Source organism: Furipterus horrens, unplaced genomic scaffold, assembly GCF_987537825.1.
Source record: "Furipterus horrens unplaced genomic scaffold, mFurHor1.1.pri manual_scaffold_7, whole genome shotgun sequence".
NCBI classification, from domain to species: domain Eukaryota; kingdom Metazoa; phylum Chordata; class Mammalia; order Chiroptera; family Furipteridae; genus Furipterus; species Furipterus horrens.
The window spans coordinates 38,462,618-38,483,286 of NW_028327177.1; the positions used below are offsets into that span (position 1 = coordinate 38,462,618).

The 20,669-nt window shown below is 37.3% G+C and overlaps 1 protein-coding gene across 3 annotated transcripts in view; it reads right to left on the reverse strand.

Moving 5' to 3' along the window:
- Positions 1-20,669, reverse strand: part of CSPP1 (centrosome and spindle pole associated protein 1) — a 94,256-nt gene that overhangs the window by 17,167 nt on the left and 56,420 nt on the right. For all 3 annotated transcript variants that reach the window (XM_090283602.1, XM_090283601.1, XM_090283600.1), the window contains 7 exons: positions 17,639-17,751; positions 14,308-14,457; positions 13,761-13,907; positions 10,744-10,848; positions 8,965-9,031; positions 8,029-8,146; positions 1,833-1,972 (listed from right to left, as the gene is read on the reverse strand). In XM_090283602.1, coding sequence (XP_090139728.1) covers positions 1,833-1,972; positions 8,029-8,146; positions 8,965-9,031; positions 10,744-10,848; positions 13,761-13,907; positions 14,308-14,457; positions 17,639-17,751 — 840 coding nt within the window. The remainder of the gene's footprint in view (positions 1-1,832; positions 1,973-8,028; positions 8,147-8,964; positions 9,032-10,743; positions 10,849-13,760; positions 13,908-14,307; positions 14,458-17,638; positions 17,752-20,669) is intronic.

The window sequence follows — 20,669 nt, forward strand, 5'->3', positions numbered from 1 at the left end:
TCAATGTATCAGAATGAAAATGTTAAACATTAATTTTTTTAATCGTGAGAATAAAAATATTCCCTTTGATCTAATTATACCGCTGGGTTATAATTTTAAAAAAATTATCCTAAATATGTAAAAAGCTTTATGATCCAAAATTATCAAAATAATAGTGAAAAATGAAAAGCATGAAGAATACCTAAGATCTTAAAAATGGTTAAGAGCAAAGTTAACAGAAGAGACCCTGGACACACAAACTTGGTTGGATTGGACCCTGACTTCACCGTCTCCAGACCTGGTTTCTGCTCTAAAAATGAGATATTAACAACTGAGTCACACAACGAATGAGAACTAGACGTGGTAATACAGGGAAATGAATGGCTCGATTTTATGGTTTAAACTTTTTCAGTCTCAAGGCCTCTTTATACTCTTAAAAGTTGAGGACCTTAATGTCTGTCTGTCTCTCTCTCACACATACACCATCTTAGAAATTAAGACTAAGGTGTTTTTAAAACATGGGTATACATGAGCACAAATTCTATTAGCTTCAGATCAATGAAGTCATCACATGCTATGGAGAGAATAAAAATGAAACACAGAATATCTTAGTTGTAATAAAAACAGTTTTGACCTCACGGTTCCCTGGCCAAACTCTGAGACCCACTGCCTTAACACAATGCCTAGAATATAGTAAATCAATAAATTATAGCATAAAAAATAAGTCTGGTATATGTAATTGATGACATATAAATCTAAGTAAAAAAAAGAAGAGAAAATAACAATTATGTCTGGTTTTTATTTTTATTTAAATTAGGCTCAGAAAGGCTAGAAAACATCCAGAAAGTGATTTTCCTCTCTTATCTTTCTGTATTCAAAACTTCCTATAATAGATACTCCTTTTTAAAATAAGAAAAAGAAAAGTTTAAGTTCTGATTTATCTGGCATAGGTCATCAGAACACACATCCAACATTATGCCTTCTCTACTCCAACACTTATTCTGTTGAAAGGTTCGAAAGAACTACCACATACAACACAGATTTTGGTTCCTCTGGGCCTTGGCCAAGGCCATACTATTTCCCAGTCCACACTATTTCCCTAATAAGCTTTCTCTCCTCCTACCCCTACATCAAACCATCTGCTCCCTTCCTTCAAACATCCTGCATTTCCTCCTGCCTACTCAGGGACCCTGCTCTCTCCAACAATCATTCCCTTCCTCTCCTGTGTCTGACCCCTTTCCTCCTATTAACACTCTAAACATTAGCATCCAGAAAGTTCTTCCAGCCCTGGACCCTTCTCTCCTCCTTCCCAGCCAGGCTTCTTCCAAGACATTTTTTATGCTAATTGCTTCCAATACATTGCCTAGTTAATTGGCTTCTGATCCCATAATTCCACAGAAAAGATCTAGCTGTAGCTACCAGTGGCCTGTCATCCAACTGACACTGTCCGATAGTCACTTGAGGCAATCCCTTCTCTGGTACATTCCCTTCCCTCGGCTTTCAGGATGCCTCGTTCTTCTGCTTGTCCTCCCATCACACTGGCTCTTCCTTCTCAGCATCTTTCCTAAGCTCATCTTGCTCTGTCCACACCCCCACCCCCACTCCCATTAAATTCCAAGGGCCATTCATACTTTTCTGTGCAATCCCATCCACGGTGAGACTCTTAACAGCACAGTTTGCCAAGCTAAGGCTTCACACTGGTAAACTAACTAAGGTATACATAAATATTAGTTACTTAAACATGTATCATAAATAAAACCTTTACTTAGAAAAAGGATACAAAAATGTTTCAAGATCCCTGAATATGGGTAGAACATTCTTGCTGTCCCTTTAAAATACAGCGTTCTGCTCACCTCTGTCTTTCAGCTGATTAAAGTCATGAATGTTTTGAAATGCAGCAGAGTCTAAGCCCTTTGGGGACTGTCTCCTGACAGGAGCCTGCAGCCGATGTCGAGCCATGTCAAATATATCCATAGGGTTCCTTTCTCTTTTCCTGTAGGTGACAAATTATGATAAATGTGTGTTTTATGGGAAGAAATTCTGAGTTCACATTTCACTCAAGAAATGTGGTATCTTTCACCAGAGTATATTATAAACATATATTCTAATATCTGTTACTTAAATAGCTTATATTTAAAAAAATAAAAGTATCAAAGTCGTTTTTGTAAACTGACAATGAAATATCAGAAAGAGAAACTAGGAAAATATCCCATTTACTACAGCAACAAGAAAAATAAAGTATCCAGGAATAAAACTTAACCAAGGAAATAAAAAGACCTGTACTCAAAACTACAGAACAATGAAGAAAAAAATTAAGGATAAAAATAAATGGAAGCATATACTGTGTTCATGGATTTGAAGAATTAACATCATTACAATGTCCATACTACCCAAAGCAATCTATAGATTCAAAGCAGTCTCTGTTAAAATACCAATGACATATTTCACAGATTTAAAACAAATATTTCAAAAATTTATATGGAACCAAAAATGACACTGAATAGCCTCAGCAATCTTGAGAAAGAACACAGTAGGAGGAATCACAATACCTGATATCAAACTATATTACAAGGCCACTGTAATTAAAACAGTCTGGTACTGGCGTAAGAACAGGCATATAGATCAATGGAACAGAATAGAGAGCCCAGAAATAAACCCAGGTCTCTATAGTCAATATTTGACAAAAAGGCAGGAGCATAAAATGGAGTAAAAATAGCCTCTTTAACAAATGGTGTTGGGAGAAATGGACTGGTCCATGAAAAAAGTGAAACTAGACCAACTTAAGCCATACACCAGAATAAATTCAAAATGGATAAAGAACTTAAATAGAAGTCATGATATTATAAAAGTCCTAGTGGAAAATATAGGCAGAAAATTTTCAGATATCCCACACAGCAATATTTTTGCTGATATATTCTCTAGGGCAAAGGAAATAAAGGAAAGAATATGGAATTACATCAAATTAAAAAAGCTGCTTGGCTAAAGAAAACATCAAAATGTAAAGAAAACCAACCATATGGGAAAACATATTAGCCAATGATATCTCAGAAAAGGGACTGATCTCCAAAATATATAAAGAATTGGTATGACTCGACACTAGGAAGACATACAATCCAATTAAAAAATGGTCAATGGACTTGAACAGACACTTCTCAAGGAGGACATACAGAGGGCCCATAGGCATATGAGAGGATGCTCAACATCATTAGCCATCAGGGAGATGCAAATAAAAACCACAATGAGATACCACTTTACACCAGTCAGAATGGCCATCATCAACAAATCAACAAACAACAAGTGCTGGCGAGGATGTGGAGAAACGGGAACCCCACTGCACTGTTGGTGGGAATGCAGACTGGTGCAGCCACTGTGGAAAACAGTATGGAATTTCCTCAGAAAACTAAAAATGGATCTATCTTTTGATCCAGCAATTCCACTGCTGGGATTATACTCAAAGAATCCTAAAACACCAATTCAAAAGAACCTATACACCCCTATGTTCATAGCAGCACTGTTTACAATAGCTAAGTGCTGGAAACAGCCTAAATGCCCATCAGTAAATGAGTGGATCAAAGAACCGTGGTACATTTACACAATGGAATACTATGCAGCAGAAAGAAAGAAAGAACCTCCTACCTTTCATGACAGCATGGATGGAACTGGAGAGTATTATGCTTAGTGAAATAAGCCAGGTGGTGAAAGACAAGTACCATATGATTTCACCTATAAGAGGAACCTAATGAACAAAACAAACAAGCAAGCAAAATAGAACCAGAGGCATGGAAACAACGAACAGACTGACACCTGCCAAAGGGGAAGGAAGGGGGATAAGGGGAGAAAGAAGAGGAAGGGTCTAATCAAGGAACATGTATGAATGACCCATGGACATGGACAACAGGGTGGGAATTGACTGTGGGAGTAGGGGGTGGGCAGGGCAGGGGAAAGCAACAGGGGGAAATTGGGACGACTGTAATAGAACAACTTTTTTAAAAAACATACTGACCTCTCAATTACTTAGTAGTAGTTGGCCTATTATGGAAGAATTATTCGTTGAAAATCACCACCTTGGCTTAACATTTCATTGTCTAGCTAGTCTAGACACTTTGTTTACTTGGCCAGAACGTGCTTGGAGTGTGCCAACAAAAATCTAAGTAAAGCATATTTATGCAGGTTCATAAGCCATATCAAAATCCTGTTACATATGAGATTAGAGTCCAAGACAGTATGAACATAAATTATAGCTCTGGCCAGTGCAGCTCAGTTGGTCGGCGTGTCATCCTGTAAACTGAAAGGTCGTGGGTTCAGTTCCCGGTTAGGGCACATGCCTAGGTTGCAGATTCAGTCCCCAGATGGGGCACATATGGGAGGCAGCCAATTGATGTTTTTCTCTCACACTGATGTTTCTCTCTCTCTCCCTCTATTTCCCTCTCTCTAAATTCAATATAATGTCCTTAGGTGAGGATAAAAATAAAATTAAGTAAGTTATATACAAACTGGTAGACACAGGAACAATTACAGATATGCTTATGACTCAGTATATATACATGTATTACCTAGCTCTGTCCGGGGCCTAGATGCAATGACACCCAGTAGCAACAACAAGCATCCAGAGCTTGGTTTGTAAATATTATTCCCCAAGAGGAAACAGGGCCCTTTGGAGGAATGGTTGATTCTAGGGCTGGGGCAGGGTACATACAAGATGATCCTCAAGCATCTTGTAGAATGAGAAGTAAGGAAGTGCTCAAGAAAACAAACAAACAAACACAAAAAAACACTAAAGGATGTGGACATGTCAAAGGGACACAGGAGCCAACCTTGAAAGACCTCCCAATATTGGGCCAAAGCTGCAACTCTGAGCAACAACATAAATAATGTAGTACTGGATTATATCCTAAAGTACAAAATAGAAACACATGAGACAACAGTGATACGACTAAATGACTGAATAAATCAATAAAGAGGGGAGAAGTAAGTCTAAAAAACCCATAGGTATATAACCCCTCCATGAAACGGAGCTGAGTCCCATCCCCTCCCCACTCTTAGTGATTCATGTCTGGAGAACAGTAACTGAGGTAGAGAACCTGGCAACTACTGTAACCAAACAAGGAAGGTTCCCATCCCAGGGATGTCACGTGGATGCCGTGTACCCCTGATATGACATGATGAGAGTGGCACCCTGTGCTATTCTTCTCCAAAACCCCTAACCCCAGTCTAATTATGAAAATGCCAGAGAAACCCAGATGACAGCCATTCTACAACACCTGGCCAGCCCTGCTCTAGACTGTCACAGTCATGAAAACCAGGGAGACCAAGAAACTGTCCCAAAGCACAGGACACCAGGAGACATGACAACTGAATGCAGTGTGGTCCCCGGATTGATTGGCTCCTGCAACAGAAAGAGGACATTACAGAAAAACTGAAGGAATCCAAAAGTCTGAAATTCAGTTAGTGGTAGCATTCCAAAGTCAGCTTCCTAGTTGTGGCAAATGTGCTCTGGTGCGCTACAACGTCAGCCACACAACAAACTGGGTGAGGGGTACAGGGAAACTCACCATACTATTTGCAAGTTTTCAGCAATCTACAATTATGCCAGAAAAGACTGCAACTACAATTTTAAAAACATGCCTTAGAAAACTTGTGAGTCCTTTTGGCAAAAATGTACAGAAATAGTTGGTTGTCTGTGAGTTACTCTGCTGTAAAGTAAGTTTTTTAGAAACCAATACATTGTTAAAGGAAAATGTAAAAATAGCCTTTCATAATGTTATTGTGGTGATCCCAACTCTGACATTTTCCATTCCTATATCATTTTCCTCACAAGGACCAAATTTCTATGTCTGGTTCTGTAGGAGACTAAGAGCGGAAAGTAAGCAACTGTTTTCTGTAACTGTCTAGTCTGTGTTTTCTTCTAGTGTTGTTTCAACCCCGTCTCTCCTGTCCTGGGCGTCCTCAGCATTGAGGTTCACTTACAACACACCTTAGACATTCATCTGCCCAGGGTACATCAAGTCCCAGTTAGTCAATTATTGTTCATTCACTAATTTCTGCAGCGAGACAATCCAACATAAAGACAGAGCTTGGAATGGCCGCTGCCAATACTGATTTTTCACTAAGTCTAACCCTATCAAACAGTTCATGGTTAGGAATAGTGTTTTTAGTTTTCCTTCAAGAAATGCTACTTCTTTCTTCTTCCTTTTGCTCTCTTCCTCCTCTCCCCAGCTCTTCTGTCAATACCACCACCATACATATATTGTTGGCAGTACAAAAGGACAGTTACAATGCTCAACTTAAATACTTTACATTAGGTTAAATAAGTATTCATTAAATATCCCATATTTTCACAGTGAATAAATTCAACACTTGTGAATAAAAATTTTTTGAAGGCGACTTTACATAAAATTGAAGTAAATCAAAAGCATGTTAATTTTAAAAAGAGCTGTTTTACAAAAATAAAAAAAGTGAGAGAAAACCTACCCACCATATAATATACTACAAACAAACAGACTCAAAAATTATACACTATTTTTGTCTTAATTGCACTGAGTCCCTCCACTAGAACACCCATATAATTATTTAGCTAGATTTCTTAGGGGAGAAAAAGGCTACTTCGGGCATTAAAATTTCACTAACAATCCGTTATAAACATTTTCAAGCATGCAAACTATCCATTCTAATACAGGGGGCTTTCCAATAAAGATTAATTAACCCTGTTCCAAAACTAGAATTACTGGTTTGGTTCTGACTGACATGATTCCTCAACCTGAACACAAAAATATTTCAGGAACAAATAAAAAAGGCAACTCACTACACCACACACGAGAATAAACTCAAGATGGATCAAAGACTTAAATGTAAGCCGTGACACCATAAAAGTCCTAGAGGAAAACATAGGCAAGAAAATATCAGATATCTCACGTAACAATCTCTTCACGGATACATCTCCTAAAGCAAGAGAAATAAAGGAAAAAATAAATAAATGGGATTACATCAAACTGAAGAGTTTCTGCTCAGCAAAAGAAAACATCAGCAAGATGAAAAGGAAACTAACCATATGGGAAAACATATTTGCCAATGACATCACAGACAGGGGACTGATTTCCAAAATATATAAAGAGCTTATATGACTCAACATCAAGAAAACAAACAACCCAATTAAAAAATGGGCAAGGGACCTGAACAAACACTTCTCCGAAGAGGACATACAGAAGGTCCATAGACACATGAAAAAATGCTCAACATCATTAGCCATCAGGGAGATGCAAATAAAAACCACAATGAGATACCATTTTACACCAGTCAGAATGGCCATCATCAACAAATCAACAAGCAACAAGTGCTGGCGAGGATGTGGAGAAACGGGAACCCTACTGCACTGTTGGTGGGAAGGCAGACTGGTGCAGCCACTATGGAGAACAGTATGGAATTACCACAAAAGATTAAAAATGGAACTGCCTTTTGAACCAATGACTCCACTACTAGGATTATAACCGAAGAATCTTGAAACCCCAATTCAAAAGAACTTATGCACCCCTATGTTCATTGCAGCACTGTTTACAATAGCTAAGTGCTGGAAACAACCTAAGTGCCCATCTGTAGATGAGTGGATCAAAAAACTGTGGTACATTTACACAATGGAATACTATGTAGCAGAAAGAAAGAAGGAACTCCTGCCATTTGCGACAACATGGATGGAACTAGAGAGAATTATGCTTAGTGAAATAAGCCAGGCAAAGAAAGAAAAATACCATATGATATCACCTAATACAGGAAACTAAAGAACAACACAAACAAAGGAACTAAATAGAACAAAGAGCAGAATAGCAGTCAATAGGGGGGAGGGGAGAGGGAGAGAAGGGGGATAAGTAAGGGAAGGGATTAATTAAAGAGCCTGTATGAAAGACTCATGGACATGGACAACGGGGAGGGATATGATTGCGGGAGAGGGGGTGGGTTGGGTGGGGGAGAGAAATTGGGGGAAAAGGGGACAACTGTAATTGAAAAACCAAAATAAAAAAATTAAAAAAAAAAAAAAAAAGGCAACTCACAACTTACCTTATGTGAGTTTCATCATCACTGTCCATGTGCAGCAACCGCCCTTGTAGACGCCGTTCTTCACTACGAAGCTGTTTCCTCATTTCTGATAATTCCATAATTACATTTTTTTTCTCCTCTACAAATTCCCATTGGATAAGTAAAAAAAAAAAAAGAAAAAAAGACAGGTATAAGAACAGAAGATTAAGCATTAAAACATAATCTGACTTACCATAAAGATAAAATGACTTTAAAAAAAAAATAATTTAGCTATTTATTTGTTTGTTTATTTATTTTTAGAGGGAGGGGAAAGGAGAAAGAGAGGGAGAGAAACATCACTGTGTGGTTGCCTCTCACTCATGGCCCCGACTGGGGACCTGACATGCAACCTAGGCATGTGCCCTGACTGGGAATCGAACCAGCGACACTTGGCTCGCAGGCCAGCGCTCAATCCACTGAGCCACAGCAGCCAGGGCCTAAACATTATTTTTAATGTTTCCTACATATAGATCACATTATAAACATCAGGAAGACCCACAAACACATTTCTGATAACAGGAATTTCAAAAGTTAAGAAATATGGGGGGTGGGGGGAGAACGCCACTATAAAGGGCAGCAAAGGGAACTCCTTCGTGGTGATGGAACAGCTCTACACCTTGATTGTATGGTGGTTACACAAATTCCACATGGTAAAAATACAGATAACTACACACACAACACAGACACACACAATGACACATGGGGAGCTGGTGATGCCTGGCAAACGCCTGTAGAGTGCGGCAACGGCCATTTCCTGGTGGTGGCATTGTACTTGGCAAGACGTTACCCCCAGGGGAAATGGGAAGGGCACCCAGGACCTGTCTAGCTCTATATTGTTTTGCAATGTTCTGAGTCTACAGTTATTTGAAAATAGAGTTTAAAAAAGTTCTAGATTACAGGTTTAATCGTTAACTGTACCTTCTGCACGGAGCTGATTTTTCCTGGCAGGTACCGGAGGAGACTGTGCCCTGGACACGGAACGTTCCTGTTTAACAATCATGACAGATGTACTCAGGACGTCTTTCCTACTCAGAGCATGAAAAGTATACTTTTCGGGAAGTATCTACATGTTTAAGAAAATAAGAACTCCCCACTGTCCTACCTGGAAACTTACCAACACCATTTCTCCCTCCCACCACGGTGGCTGCGCCCTGCCCTTGCCCCTCCCCAAGGAAATCCCTCCGCCTGTGCTCTGGGGCTGCTAAGTGACACCATCAATTAGTTCCCTTTCTCCACCTTCTCCTCTCTCCTTAAGCTCAACTCTGTTTAAAAAACCTCTCATTTCTTTAAAAAAAATCCTCATCTCGCCCTTCAGCACTACCTCTTGTCCATGCCGCTCTAAAGGGCAAGAAGTGCAGTACGCACGGCAACTACGTCCCTATTCCCCTCCGCTTTTCATCACAGTCACTGCTGTGCTCTGCGCCCCAGCACCCCACTGATCCTGTGCTCACCTAAGTCCCCAAGGGATCCCAAGTGACACACTCAGTGGGCACGTTAAGCCCTTATTTTACTTGGCCAGTAGCAGCTGGCATCATTGCCAGTCACTGTCTCCTTTCTCTGCTTCTGAAATGTTGGTAATTGCCTAGTGCTCCACCTTCAGCCCTCTCTCCTGCCCCCGAACCCACCCTAGATAGTCGTGCTCACTTGGCAAGCAACAATGTTCGCAACTTCCACAACTACAAATCCAGTTCAGGCCTCCTTCCTAGCACGACCTCTATTTTCAGCCACCTACCCTGTGTAACCCTCACCAGAAACGTGACGGGTGTCACTGACCCCTGCCCACCCCAGTCTATAAATACCACCCTCTGTCTCGTGAATGCATCTTCACACTGTCACTCCTCCTCAGTTCTCACTGTCACTGCCTTTGTGTAGATAATCAGTCTCACATCTGGATTTCCGCAAAAGCAGCCTGACCTCCAAATACATCACACTGCTGCCTGAGAGAACATTATGCAAGGCAAGTCTGGCCATGTTATTATCCTACTTAAATATTATAATGAATTCCCATACATTATCTATCACAGACCTACTAAGTCAGAATCTCAGAGGGCGGGATTCAGGAAGATGCTCTTCCAATGTTTGTTTATTCTGGTAATGTTTGGTAGCCACTAGTCTGTGGCATAAGTCAAACCCCTTACCACTCCACACAATACCCTGCATATGTTCTGACCTTCACCTCCTCTGCCACCTTGCCCAGGTATTACCAGGCCCAGACCAAACCATGGTATATTCTCCATGTGTGCCATGTGGCTTATGCTTCTCTCCCTGATTCTGACCATGCTGAAAGCCCCTCATCTTCCTCTTTGTGGCAGATTCCTACTCATTCTTCAAGAGTCAACTCAAGGAGCAACCCTTCTGGAACATTTTCCTGGCTCTCTTTTGACTGTAGCTCAATCTAAAGTATAAGGGTCTGCATTAGCATAACTACAACTAGCTAGAAGATACATTATTAAAGACCTTGGGGGCCTGGACAAAAAACATCTGCTTAATTATGATTTCTCAAAAAAAAAGTTTAAACTTCAGGGCACCAAGAACTATCAGTTACAATTGAAGCAGCGAATTAATGTAGATATTATCTGTATTTCAGATCTGAAAATATTTAACCTAACTTAATATGATGAATAAGAAAATCTCATTCAATTCCCCAACCCAAAATAATTTAGCTAAGATTAACAAATCATAAGAAAAAGTATATACCTGAATAAAGGAACTTATAATGCTGTCAACTGAAGGAGGTCTTTGGAGCTTGCTTGCAATTTTGTTCTGAAGAGCAGGAACCACAGGAGAAGGCTGTCTCAAGCGCTGAAAAAAGAACAAAAATATATGTATACGTATACACACATATACCAATAATCATATGTGTATACACAAACATAAACATAATATGTGTGTGTGCACACAAACACTTAATACTTGACCATCTAAGAAGTTCAGAATGTTATTGATTTTATTTAGTAAAATACTTTTTACCAAAATAATCAGAAAAACAATTACATAAGATCAAAAATATCAGTTATGATAAATATAAATGGATTTATATATCATTATTAAAATATTACTCTCAGATCAAAAAAAATAATTCAACAAACTTAAGTAAATCAATAGTATACTGAGTACAAGAAAGCAACAAAAACAAAAGTGTATCCAAAGTAAAAAAATCCCCCTAACAAAAAGATATAGCACAATACAAAGAACAAACAGAATTCCCTTTTCTGAAAAACAGACATCAACACCTAAAAATTTCAGTCCTTTGTCACCAAAAGCATCATGGATGAGGGAATTTTCCAGATCACAGTAGGCTTCTATATCTCCATATGAAAATAAAACAGGATTTCAGTTTACAGTGTAATATAGTTAACAGTTCCCAAGTTCACATTAAAATCAAAATGCCGAAAACATAAAAACTCCTAACAAAATGCAATAATAATTATCTGGGTAAAAAAAACAAAACCTCTCCGGACCAAAGTATATGTGTAGATGTTAAACTGTTCATTTCACCCAGTAAAAAATCGAATATTACATTCACTGGTGACTTTGATAAAAGGAGAAAAATATATTTTAAAAGAGAACTTTTTTAAAAACTTCTAGGTGACCACAAGCAGAATCTTAAAGACAATATAATCGGTAGAAAATGAAGTAAACAAAGCATAGTCCACATAATAGGAAACAACTAACTATCGAGGAAGCAAAACAAAGAAATTTAATTATTATTGTACTTCACAATTAAACTTTAACAGTCATAAAATTATATTGTTGTTGTTGGCAGCCGTCCGTCTCGAGAGACGATGGTGTAGCTTCTTAAGAGTCTATCTGCACCGCCGAGAATGGCTGTGCAGTCCAACTCGGGAGTGACACGGTATCTGTCTCCTCCCGTGTTGAATCGACATCTTGCGATGACGCTGGAGTGTCCTCTCCAGTGAAGCTGAAGCTACAGAGCCTGGGCAGGGTGATATGGAGGGTCTGCTGTTGCCCATGCAGCAGACCCCCCCTCTCTTCGCAGCTGAAGGGTCCAAGGGAAAGACGGAGTCAATACAGCTTGGCTTCAGGTGCGCCGCAGGAGTTGCCGGTGTTGACTACAACGTCAAACCGCCTTAGGGACTCCGGCTCCGGATTTTCTGTCGGGGTTTACTCCCTTAGCCTTTCCCCTGAAGAGGTATGCCGCAAGGCAGCGGAGGTTTTTTGGAGTCAGAGTTTTCCTTCTCTGATGTGCCCTGACTGGAAGATCGAACCAGCGACACTTAGCTCGCAGGCCGACGCTCAATCCACTGAGCCAAACCAGCCAGGGCTTACATAAAATTATATATTCCTAAGAAATAGCATGTTTTTCTTAAACATAATAAGAAAGGCTGAAACACAATTGTGGGAAACTTAACAAGTCTCTTTCTTTCTAAACAACCTATTTAACAATAAAATATTCTGTGTTCCCCACCCAATTTTGTTGTAAACCTAACACTGTTGTAAAAAGTAAACTTTATTAATTAAAAATAATAATAATGACATCTGAATAATATACTTTTAAAAAGCTTAACAAATAAATACCCAACTTTTTATCCCTAAGAATGAAGACTATTGCCTAACTTTCCTAGAACACTGAAAATAAACAAAACAAAACATAGAGATATTACTTATAAATTTCTTTGAAAATGTTTTAGCAAATTCTAATTGTGAATACTTCCCATTTCTACTACCATAAATCCTGAGATAAGAAATCAAATAGTGTATGTGAACCACTCCAAAATGGCTCATGTTATCTGTAGTGGGTTACACATCGCACGGTGTACCAAATCGCAACATCCATACAGCATAGGAACCCACTGGTAAAGAAACAGATGTCTGTATAAATCTAAATTTCTAAGAACAGTTTTCTTAACTTGGGCTAAGACTACAAGACATGCAGGGTTTTTAAAAATGTGGTCCACAAACCCACTACATCTGAACCTCTAAGGTTGCTTGTAAAATGCAGATTCCTGGGATGACCGCAGGCTCAGTAAATCAGGTACTTTGTAGATGAGACCCAAGAACATACATTTTTAACAAGTTCTTCATGACACTTCTGCATACAGAATTTTAAATACAGCTTTGCAATATGAGTACGAGTATAAACTAAATCCTCCAAGGGGCAAGCGGCTTTCTAGAGAGAAAACCTCTGTCTAGAAACATTGATTTATGCACCTAACTGTGCACTTCAACCCCCCTATTTCAGAGATATGGACTTCAACCCAGTCTGTGGTGAGTTTTTCTTCTTTAATTTCTAATCCATCCAATCCATCGCAGACAAATATGTAAACAGAGTCAGAACGCACTACCAGATAAATGAAAATTTTAAAAAAGACATTACATGATTTAAGCCCAACTTGTTATTAATAGATTGAATACACATCAAATTGAACAAACTGCTACGAAAGTTTCCAAACACCTATTCTCAATTTCTGTACTTACTCTTGTCATGAATGGTCTCAAGGGTGCAGGTCCACAGACCATGGAAATAAGACAAGAAGAGCTAAGTAAACCTATTACACTCATTGGGGGAAATAGCAACAAAGTCCAGTGACATCACCTTGCACAGGCAGTTCAGTGCGCGCACCCACAGACCGCTGTAAAACAGAAAAACAAATGTCCCTCCTCCGCTCTCTGCCTTCGGCTAGTGATTTCACAACTCATATTGAAAGTGGGTTAAACTACAGGTTTAACTGACATTTCTGTCTGAAGCTCACCTTTGTTTCTTCCCCTATTATATTTTCTCTTTCATAGTAGTGCTGAAGTTGCTGGTTATGTTTTTCTTCTTCCTCTTTCTTCTTTTTTTCTGCTTCTTTTCGTCTTTCTTCAGCTAACCGAATAAGTTCTTCATTTTTTAGTCTTTGCTTTGAAATAAAGAGAAAATATATGAACACTCCATACATACTGTACATTCTTATAGTCCATTCAAAAATGTGCTGCCTTATTTGTCTGAAATAAAGATGTACAATTGTAGATATAGATGAAATAGTGTTCTTTAACATCAAGAAGTTGTTTGCTTAACAATAAAATATTAGGCATCTTTTATAACATCCTTAGTCAGCCTAAACTATTTTTGAGCTTAAAAAGTCATCATTAATCTCTTCTTACTTTAATAAAATACTATCCAATGAATGAAGAATGATCTGGTATTTTCTAAATGTACTCCTAGACTGGTCTCCTCTGTAAGTAATAGATATCTTTTCAAGTCAGAATAAAAAGTTCACATTCAGACTAAGTAGAAGAATAGAGTAGGAAAAAACGCACTTCCTCCTCTTTCTCCCTTTTCTTTTCCTGTTCCTCTTCATACTCTTGCTGGATCCTCGCCCTCTGTTCTGCGAGCCGTTTTTCTTCCTTTTCTTCTGCAATCCTCAGTCTCTCGCGCTCTGCTTCCTCTCTTTGTTTCTTCTCCTCAATCTAAAAAATTAAACCTGGTTATTTCTTTGTAAACTACTGAAAAGTTGTAATACCACTTAATTTTTCCTAGTAGTCTATGAATTCAATATTTGTATCGTCTTTATGCAAGTTAAAATAAGTGCCTAAATTTTCCATTTTCCTCTACTTCATTAGGGAGGTTACATGATGTAAAGTTAAGAGCTATGGATAAAATTCCAGCTCCACCAAATATTTTAAAATTGTGTGGCCTTAACAAACTTTCCTGTTCAGTTTTCTTCTCTTGTAAAGAGTTATTAATGTCTACGTCTCAAAGGATTGCTCAAAGAATGAAAGTAAAGAAAATGTATGTAAAAAACATAGAAGTTCCTACTACATAAAGATACTTAGTAAATAATTCATGATTATATCATTCTACATCAATTGATACATAGATATCTCAAAGTCCCTTGGCTTTATTAGTATCCTGAAACAACAGTGAAATCAACATGTCAACAATCATTCATTCTTTATGCAAGAATCCCTCCGCAGAATTCCCTTTCTTCTTTCTTATCTACTGGCAAGTTGTAAGGTAAAAAGAGGATTTTAGCCACAAGCACTCATAATTAAGTTTCATCTTGAATGCCTCCTGTGGCATGCAGTGCTGCATACTCTGGGGGAATATCCTGAGGCAGAATCCAAGATTTGAAGGAAGGGAACCCTCAGAGACAGCCTGGATGCTCCACGTGTGAAGTAGGGAAGCAGGTGTACTGGGTAGTCAACAAATTTGTAACACTTAAGTATGCATTGATTATGGCTACTTATTATTTCATTGTTCTCGTTTGCATTGCCTCTAGCTTCAGGATTGTTATATCCAGTGCTGTCAATCTTTTGAGCCCTAAGAACTTGAATCTTCTTACATGTCCCATGACTTTACATGCTAGGGCTCTTTCCAACACTTCTTTCCCACAATACTATTTAATATACACAATCCTAATATTTAGTACTTAGCAGTGTGCATGTAATCATTTCTCCAAACGCCATATACCTAGACAAAACATCATTTATGGTCTATATTACAAAATCTCACATTTTTTTCCTAATCCATGAAAATAAATTCATAATCAGGGTCACTTCTCCATTAAGGGTCACAATCATAAATGGATCACACACCTAATGAATCCACAGAAATGTCATTCTAGTAGAAATGCTACACAGTTGTTCAACAAAAAGAAGAAAGCTAGCTTCTAGGTAAGTGGTTTTCAAACTGTATAACACCAAAGTGCTTCAAGAATCCTGTAAATATTTTATTAAATGTATTATTTTTAAAGCACTAATTAAAAATGGTATCTGAACACTCACAAGTGTTATTTACCAAGTTAAAATTGCGGTAAATAACCACATGAAGACTTCTGCTGCATTAACTTAAATTTTTGGTGCAGACATGGAGTTTTATAGCATCTCTTTTAACACTTAAGTTTGAGGATATTTCTTGTTTGACACTATTAAATACCATATAGCCAGTTCTGGGTAGACTTTGAGGGAAAAACGGGGAAGGTAAGAGACTACTCAAAGAAAATGTGTGAGCCGCCATTTGAGGGCAATCCATTCACGGGTACACTGGGGGTTACAGGTGGGACACCCGAAAGCTGGACTTGCTCTGAAACTAACATAGTCAAAGCTTCCCCAAAACTAGCAGAATTTTCCACAGGGGAAGACTTCCTAGAACTCCCTACAAATATAACTTGTGCACCTACAGGTGTGATCCTTAAGCCAGGAGACTTGGGTTCCAGTGCTGGCCTCACACTGCCAGCTCTGCCACCACGGGTGAGCCTCTTGGACTGTATTTTAGTTGCATGTCATAAAATCAAATACCTTTCCCAGAGGGTTTTAAGGTTTAGTGAGATACTACATGTAAAAGTATCTTATAAACAATAACAAGCTATACAGTTGCAAGATTTTAGTTTATTTCCTGAATTCTACCCTAGACCGTGCCAACACTTGGTAAGTACAATAGAAGCTACTTAAATTTTGACTTCCTGTCATTATGGGCAACATATCACAGGGTCTTTCAAGTTCAACAGGTAACTCTTATCACCCTCAAAATGCTGCTGCCTGACTTGAGTGGTCAATACCCTAGGGGCCTCTTGTGCCACTCTCTTATAGTCAATACTTCTATTTTTCTGTTGATCCTTAAACAGGTCTTTCCCTCTGTTTCCACCATACCGTTCTACTAAAATACCCCTGCTTCCAAAGTTTTAAACCTCCCAACAGTACATCCTAAACACTAATGCCAGATCAATCATCCTTAAGACAGCATCTGGTATGTCACTGCCTTATGTAAGCGTCCACAAAATTAGGATTAGAAAGATGACATGCCATGGTTGAGTAGAATCTCTGTAAGAAGAATTTAAGAAATTGGGATTAGATTGGACAGCCTTAAATGTCAAAGGAAATTGGAATCTCCTGTAGAAAAGAAAAGCTACTACCAGGTTTTTGAGAAAAAAAAGAGTAACGTGAAGTCATATGAAAGGAAGATTGAGCAAGTCACAGGACTGATCTGAAACTGGAATGTCGGTGCGAGAGGGGAGGGAAGGAGAGAAGAAACTGAGTCCCTCACGGGCAGGCCTCCCGTTCCTCTCAGGCACCCTCCACAGTATTCACACAAGGGTGGGCCCCGCATGGGAGTGCAGTAACTCTGCTTAATAAACACTGGATGCTCAAATGCCTTCTTTCAGGCATTTTTAGTATTTTAAATGCTACTTGTTTACATACATAAACGCAGCAAATAAATACAGATGTGATTACATCAAAATTTTATTTATTTACAACTGTACTACTAAGTCAAGAATATCAAATCTTTTGGAAAAAAACTATTGACTTTCTACTAACGCATAGGAATCTAGAAAGACTATTTCTATGCCTAGTAGATGAATATTTTATTAAGTCTTTCAGTTAGAGAAAATTCAGCACTCTTTAACAATTAGTGATTTAATAACGCTTAGAAAAGATTAAGTCAACTGGTATATCTAACATGTCTCCTTATTCCTTTCTCAGATATAAGTGACATAATTTTAGTACTACTGGTATCTGATATAAATTAGACATTGTAGATAACTGCATGGCATTTTAGAATTTATTCTTTATTCTGCGGATAAAATTGCAGCTAGTTCAGTCTATTAAAACTCTTACGAAACTTTTAAACTATGATCAAGTAACATTTCACCTGAAACCGAAGAAAATTCTTGTATAATTCTTGCTGTTTAATCTGAAGTTCAGTTGGAGGCTCACCAAACACATTTCCTCGAGCAAAAGGAGAGCTCTGTGTTTGAATATGATCTTGAAAGAGAAATTTTGCAAAAACATATCATTAGCCAATGCTTAGAAAATGTAAACATTAAAAAATAAAGTTAGCTACTAAATTTAATTTTGAAAAAATGTGCTAAATACAAAGTCCACAGGTTACAGTCAGAAAAGGAAAACTGAGATTAGAATCTGAAGCAATGAAAAGTAATAAAAGAAAAATAGTGAAAGTAAAATAAGGAGTTGAAAAATCATAATATATCTGTACCTGAAAGACACGAAGAAAACATAAAAGCTAGTATCTAATTCTGATTACAGCAAAGGTTTTGAAATAAAATTATGGAGAGAAAAAAAGTATGTTTAAGTTCTTATGGATGTAAATATCCTTTTTTTAAGAATACTGCCTAATTACATATTAAAACATCATGTATACACGTATAAAAATATCTAAATTGTTAAAAAAATCAGTAATTCCAAAATTCTTTCCATCTATGGTTAAAACAATAAATAAGAAAGACCTAAAAACATTTTAAAAATTAAAATGACTCATCATCACAATAATTTTTATTTAAAATTTCTATCGGATTAACGGGATATAAACATGAATAATAAAAATGTTATCTATAAATGGTATTACATATTCTGAAAAAGAAAAAATATTATTTCATAAAAACAAATTAAAAAATAATTATACCCCAGGAGTCTCTATGAATGCAGAAAGAAAAAAGTGGTACTTAAGCCTCGTATAACTTTTTGTATTATTTTTTATTTACTGACTCATTCTTTATACCATGAATCTAAAGCATTTATTTCTTTCATGTGGTTTGTGTAGGCTTCTTGAGAGCTGAGCTGCCATGTAGGTCTCTGACTCCATATTTCAATTTATTAATGCTCCCCTTATACTCCTTATAAGGAGACTAAATGGTAATGGGAAAAAATACAATAAAGATTAAATTTTAAAAAATACTTTAAGGAAACACTACTAAATAAATAAATAAATAAATAAATTTATTAATGCATATTTGAATAGATCAGCAAAAAGCCAAATCAATACTGATATGTACACTATAGTCTCAGGGTATGGTGGAAAAGCTGATCAGCAATACAAAATTGAATGGGATGTTTCACTCTAATGATTACTCAAATTCTAAGCCTTTGGGGCAATTCAAGGAAAAATATTAAAGACAGGAAAAGACAAGATAAAATTCTTCTAAAAATGAATAAATTATAAAAATAAAACCGCAGGGAAACACTTGTTCTACACAAAGTAAATAGAAATGTATCTACGTATCATGATAAGTCAAAAAATAAACTTAAGTCAAATTAGTATGAGTTCATAAATATGGTGGTTCATCCAAGATCCATAAAGAGGAAAAAATGAACATTAGGAAGGGCCTCAAAACAGACTTAATGAAGACAAAACATTATGAGGATAATGCACCTTAAGCACACATTATAGCATTCAATTTTTATATATATTCAAGTTCCCTAAGGCCTTTAAAATATTAAATGCACATATGTGTATAAATACACATATACATATATGTATCACACACAATCATACACATATATGATGGCATAGCAACAAATTAGGTGACTTAGCTTCTTGCATTAGGAAGTCCATTTTAGGTTATTAGGGAATAAAAATTAATTCAGGAAATTCAACTCACAACGAAAGGGGAAAATCCTGGCAGTGTGCAGAAAGGTCACAGACAACAAATTCTGAGCATAGTCAATCATCAAGCTTATGCTCTCACTTAGGAAGGAGTCACGGAAACTAAACAGAGCTAAATGCTTATTACTAAGACAGAGAAAGTCCTAGACTGAGACAGGACTGCAAACGATACTGGATATAGGGGGAAAAAGGGCAGAGAATAGGGTGTGTAGCACAGAGATGTCAATTTAAACTACTAGAAGAAAAGGCAAATGAAGAAAAAAGAATGATAATCAGAAAGAAGCCAAAATCCTCTAAGCAGCAATAATATGAACAAGTGTTTTGATGCTCCTATAACACAACAAATTATTACGGACCCACAGTGAGAGCCAAGTGAGTAATTTCATCAAAATCTGAAGTTCCAATTTTAGTGCTCCCCAAATCAAAAGTGGATCTGCTGAGTAAAATCTATCGTGGATGAAAGAAAGCGTTTCTGGTAATTAGGGATCAAACAGAGGTACAGGCTGCCAAGGAAACAGCAAACACTCCACCTGCTGAGCATTCAGAAAGGCTGCACAGAGTAGCGCTACCATCTAAGGCTTGAAAGATGCAAGGCTAGTGACTCTAATCATAGCTTCCCATTTAATCCACCTGTTCAGCTAATCAGTCCTATAGGTTAAAATTTAAAAAATTTTAAAGTCTGGGGAATTTTAGAAGGACTTCCTAATGTAAAATTATTTCTACTCTAAAGTAAAAACTTTTGTGAAAGTATAAAAGCATAATTTGTAGCAAATAAATGGCTACTTTTATAGCATCACCTTCCTTTGATTTTTATATATGTAACATGTTTAAATATATACTTAATTAAGAAAAATGATGGCAATTTTTCCTGGCAAGTCACAAAGAAAGATGATGAGCAATTTTTAATTTATAGAACTTTTAACTGAAGGATATTGCTTAAAAGCAAACCAAAGATGTTTGCTTAAAAAAGGAGGATGTGACCAGGTATCAAAGTTGTAATTATTCAGTTCTTTGTACATTTTGGTTTTACAAGGGAGGGCAAAGGATTATTACAAAACAGGAAAGAAATTAATTTCATTGTACAATTTATCATACCATATCTGATACCTCTCACCAATTCAATCAAATAGTTATGCGTACAAGAAGCCAACTGTATGTGTAAAAAAGACTTTCATTTTAAGCAATATCCTCCTACAAGCGAAACAAAACGTTAGCCACAGCTAAAATATACATAAGCAAATTATAAAGCTGAGAAGAAACAATATTAATTAAGAAGCAA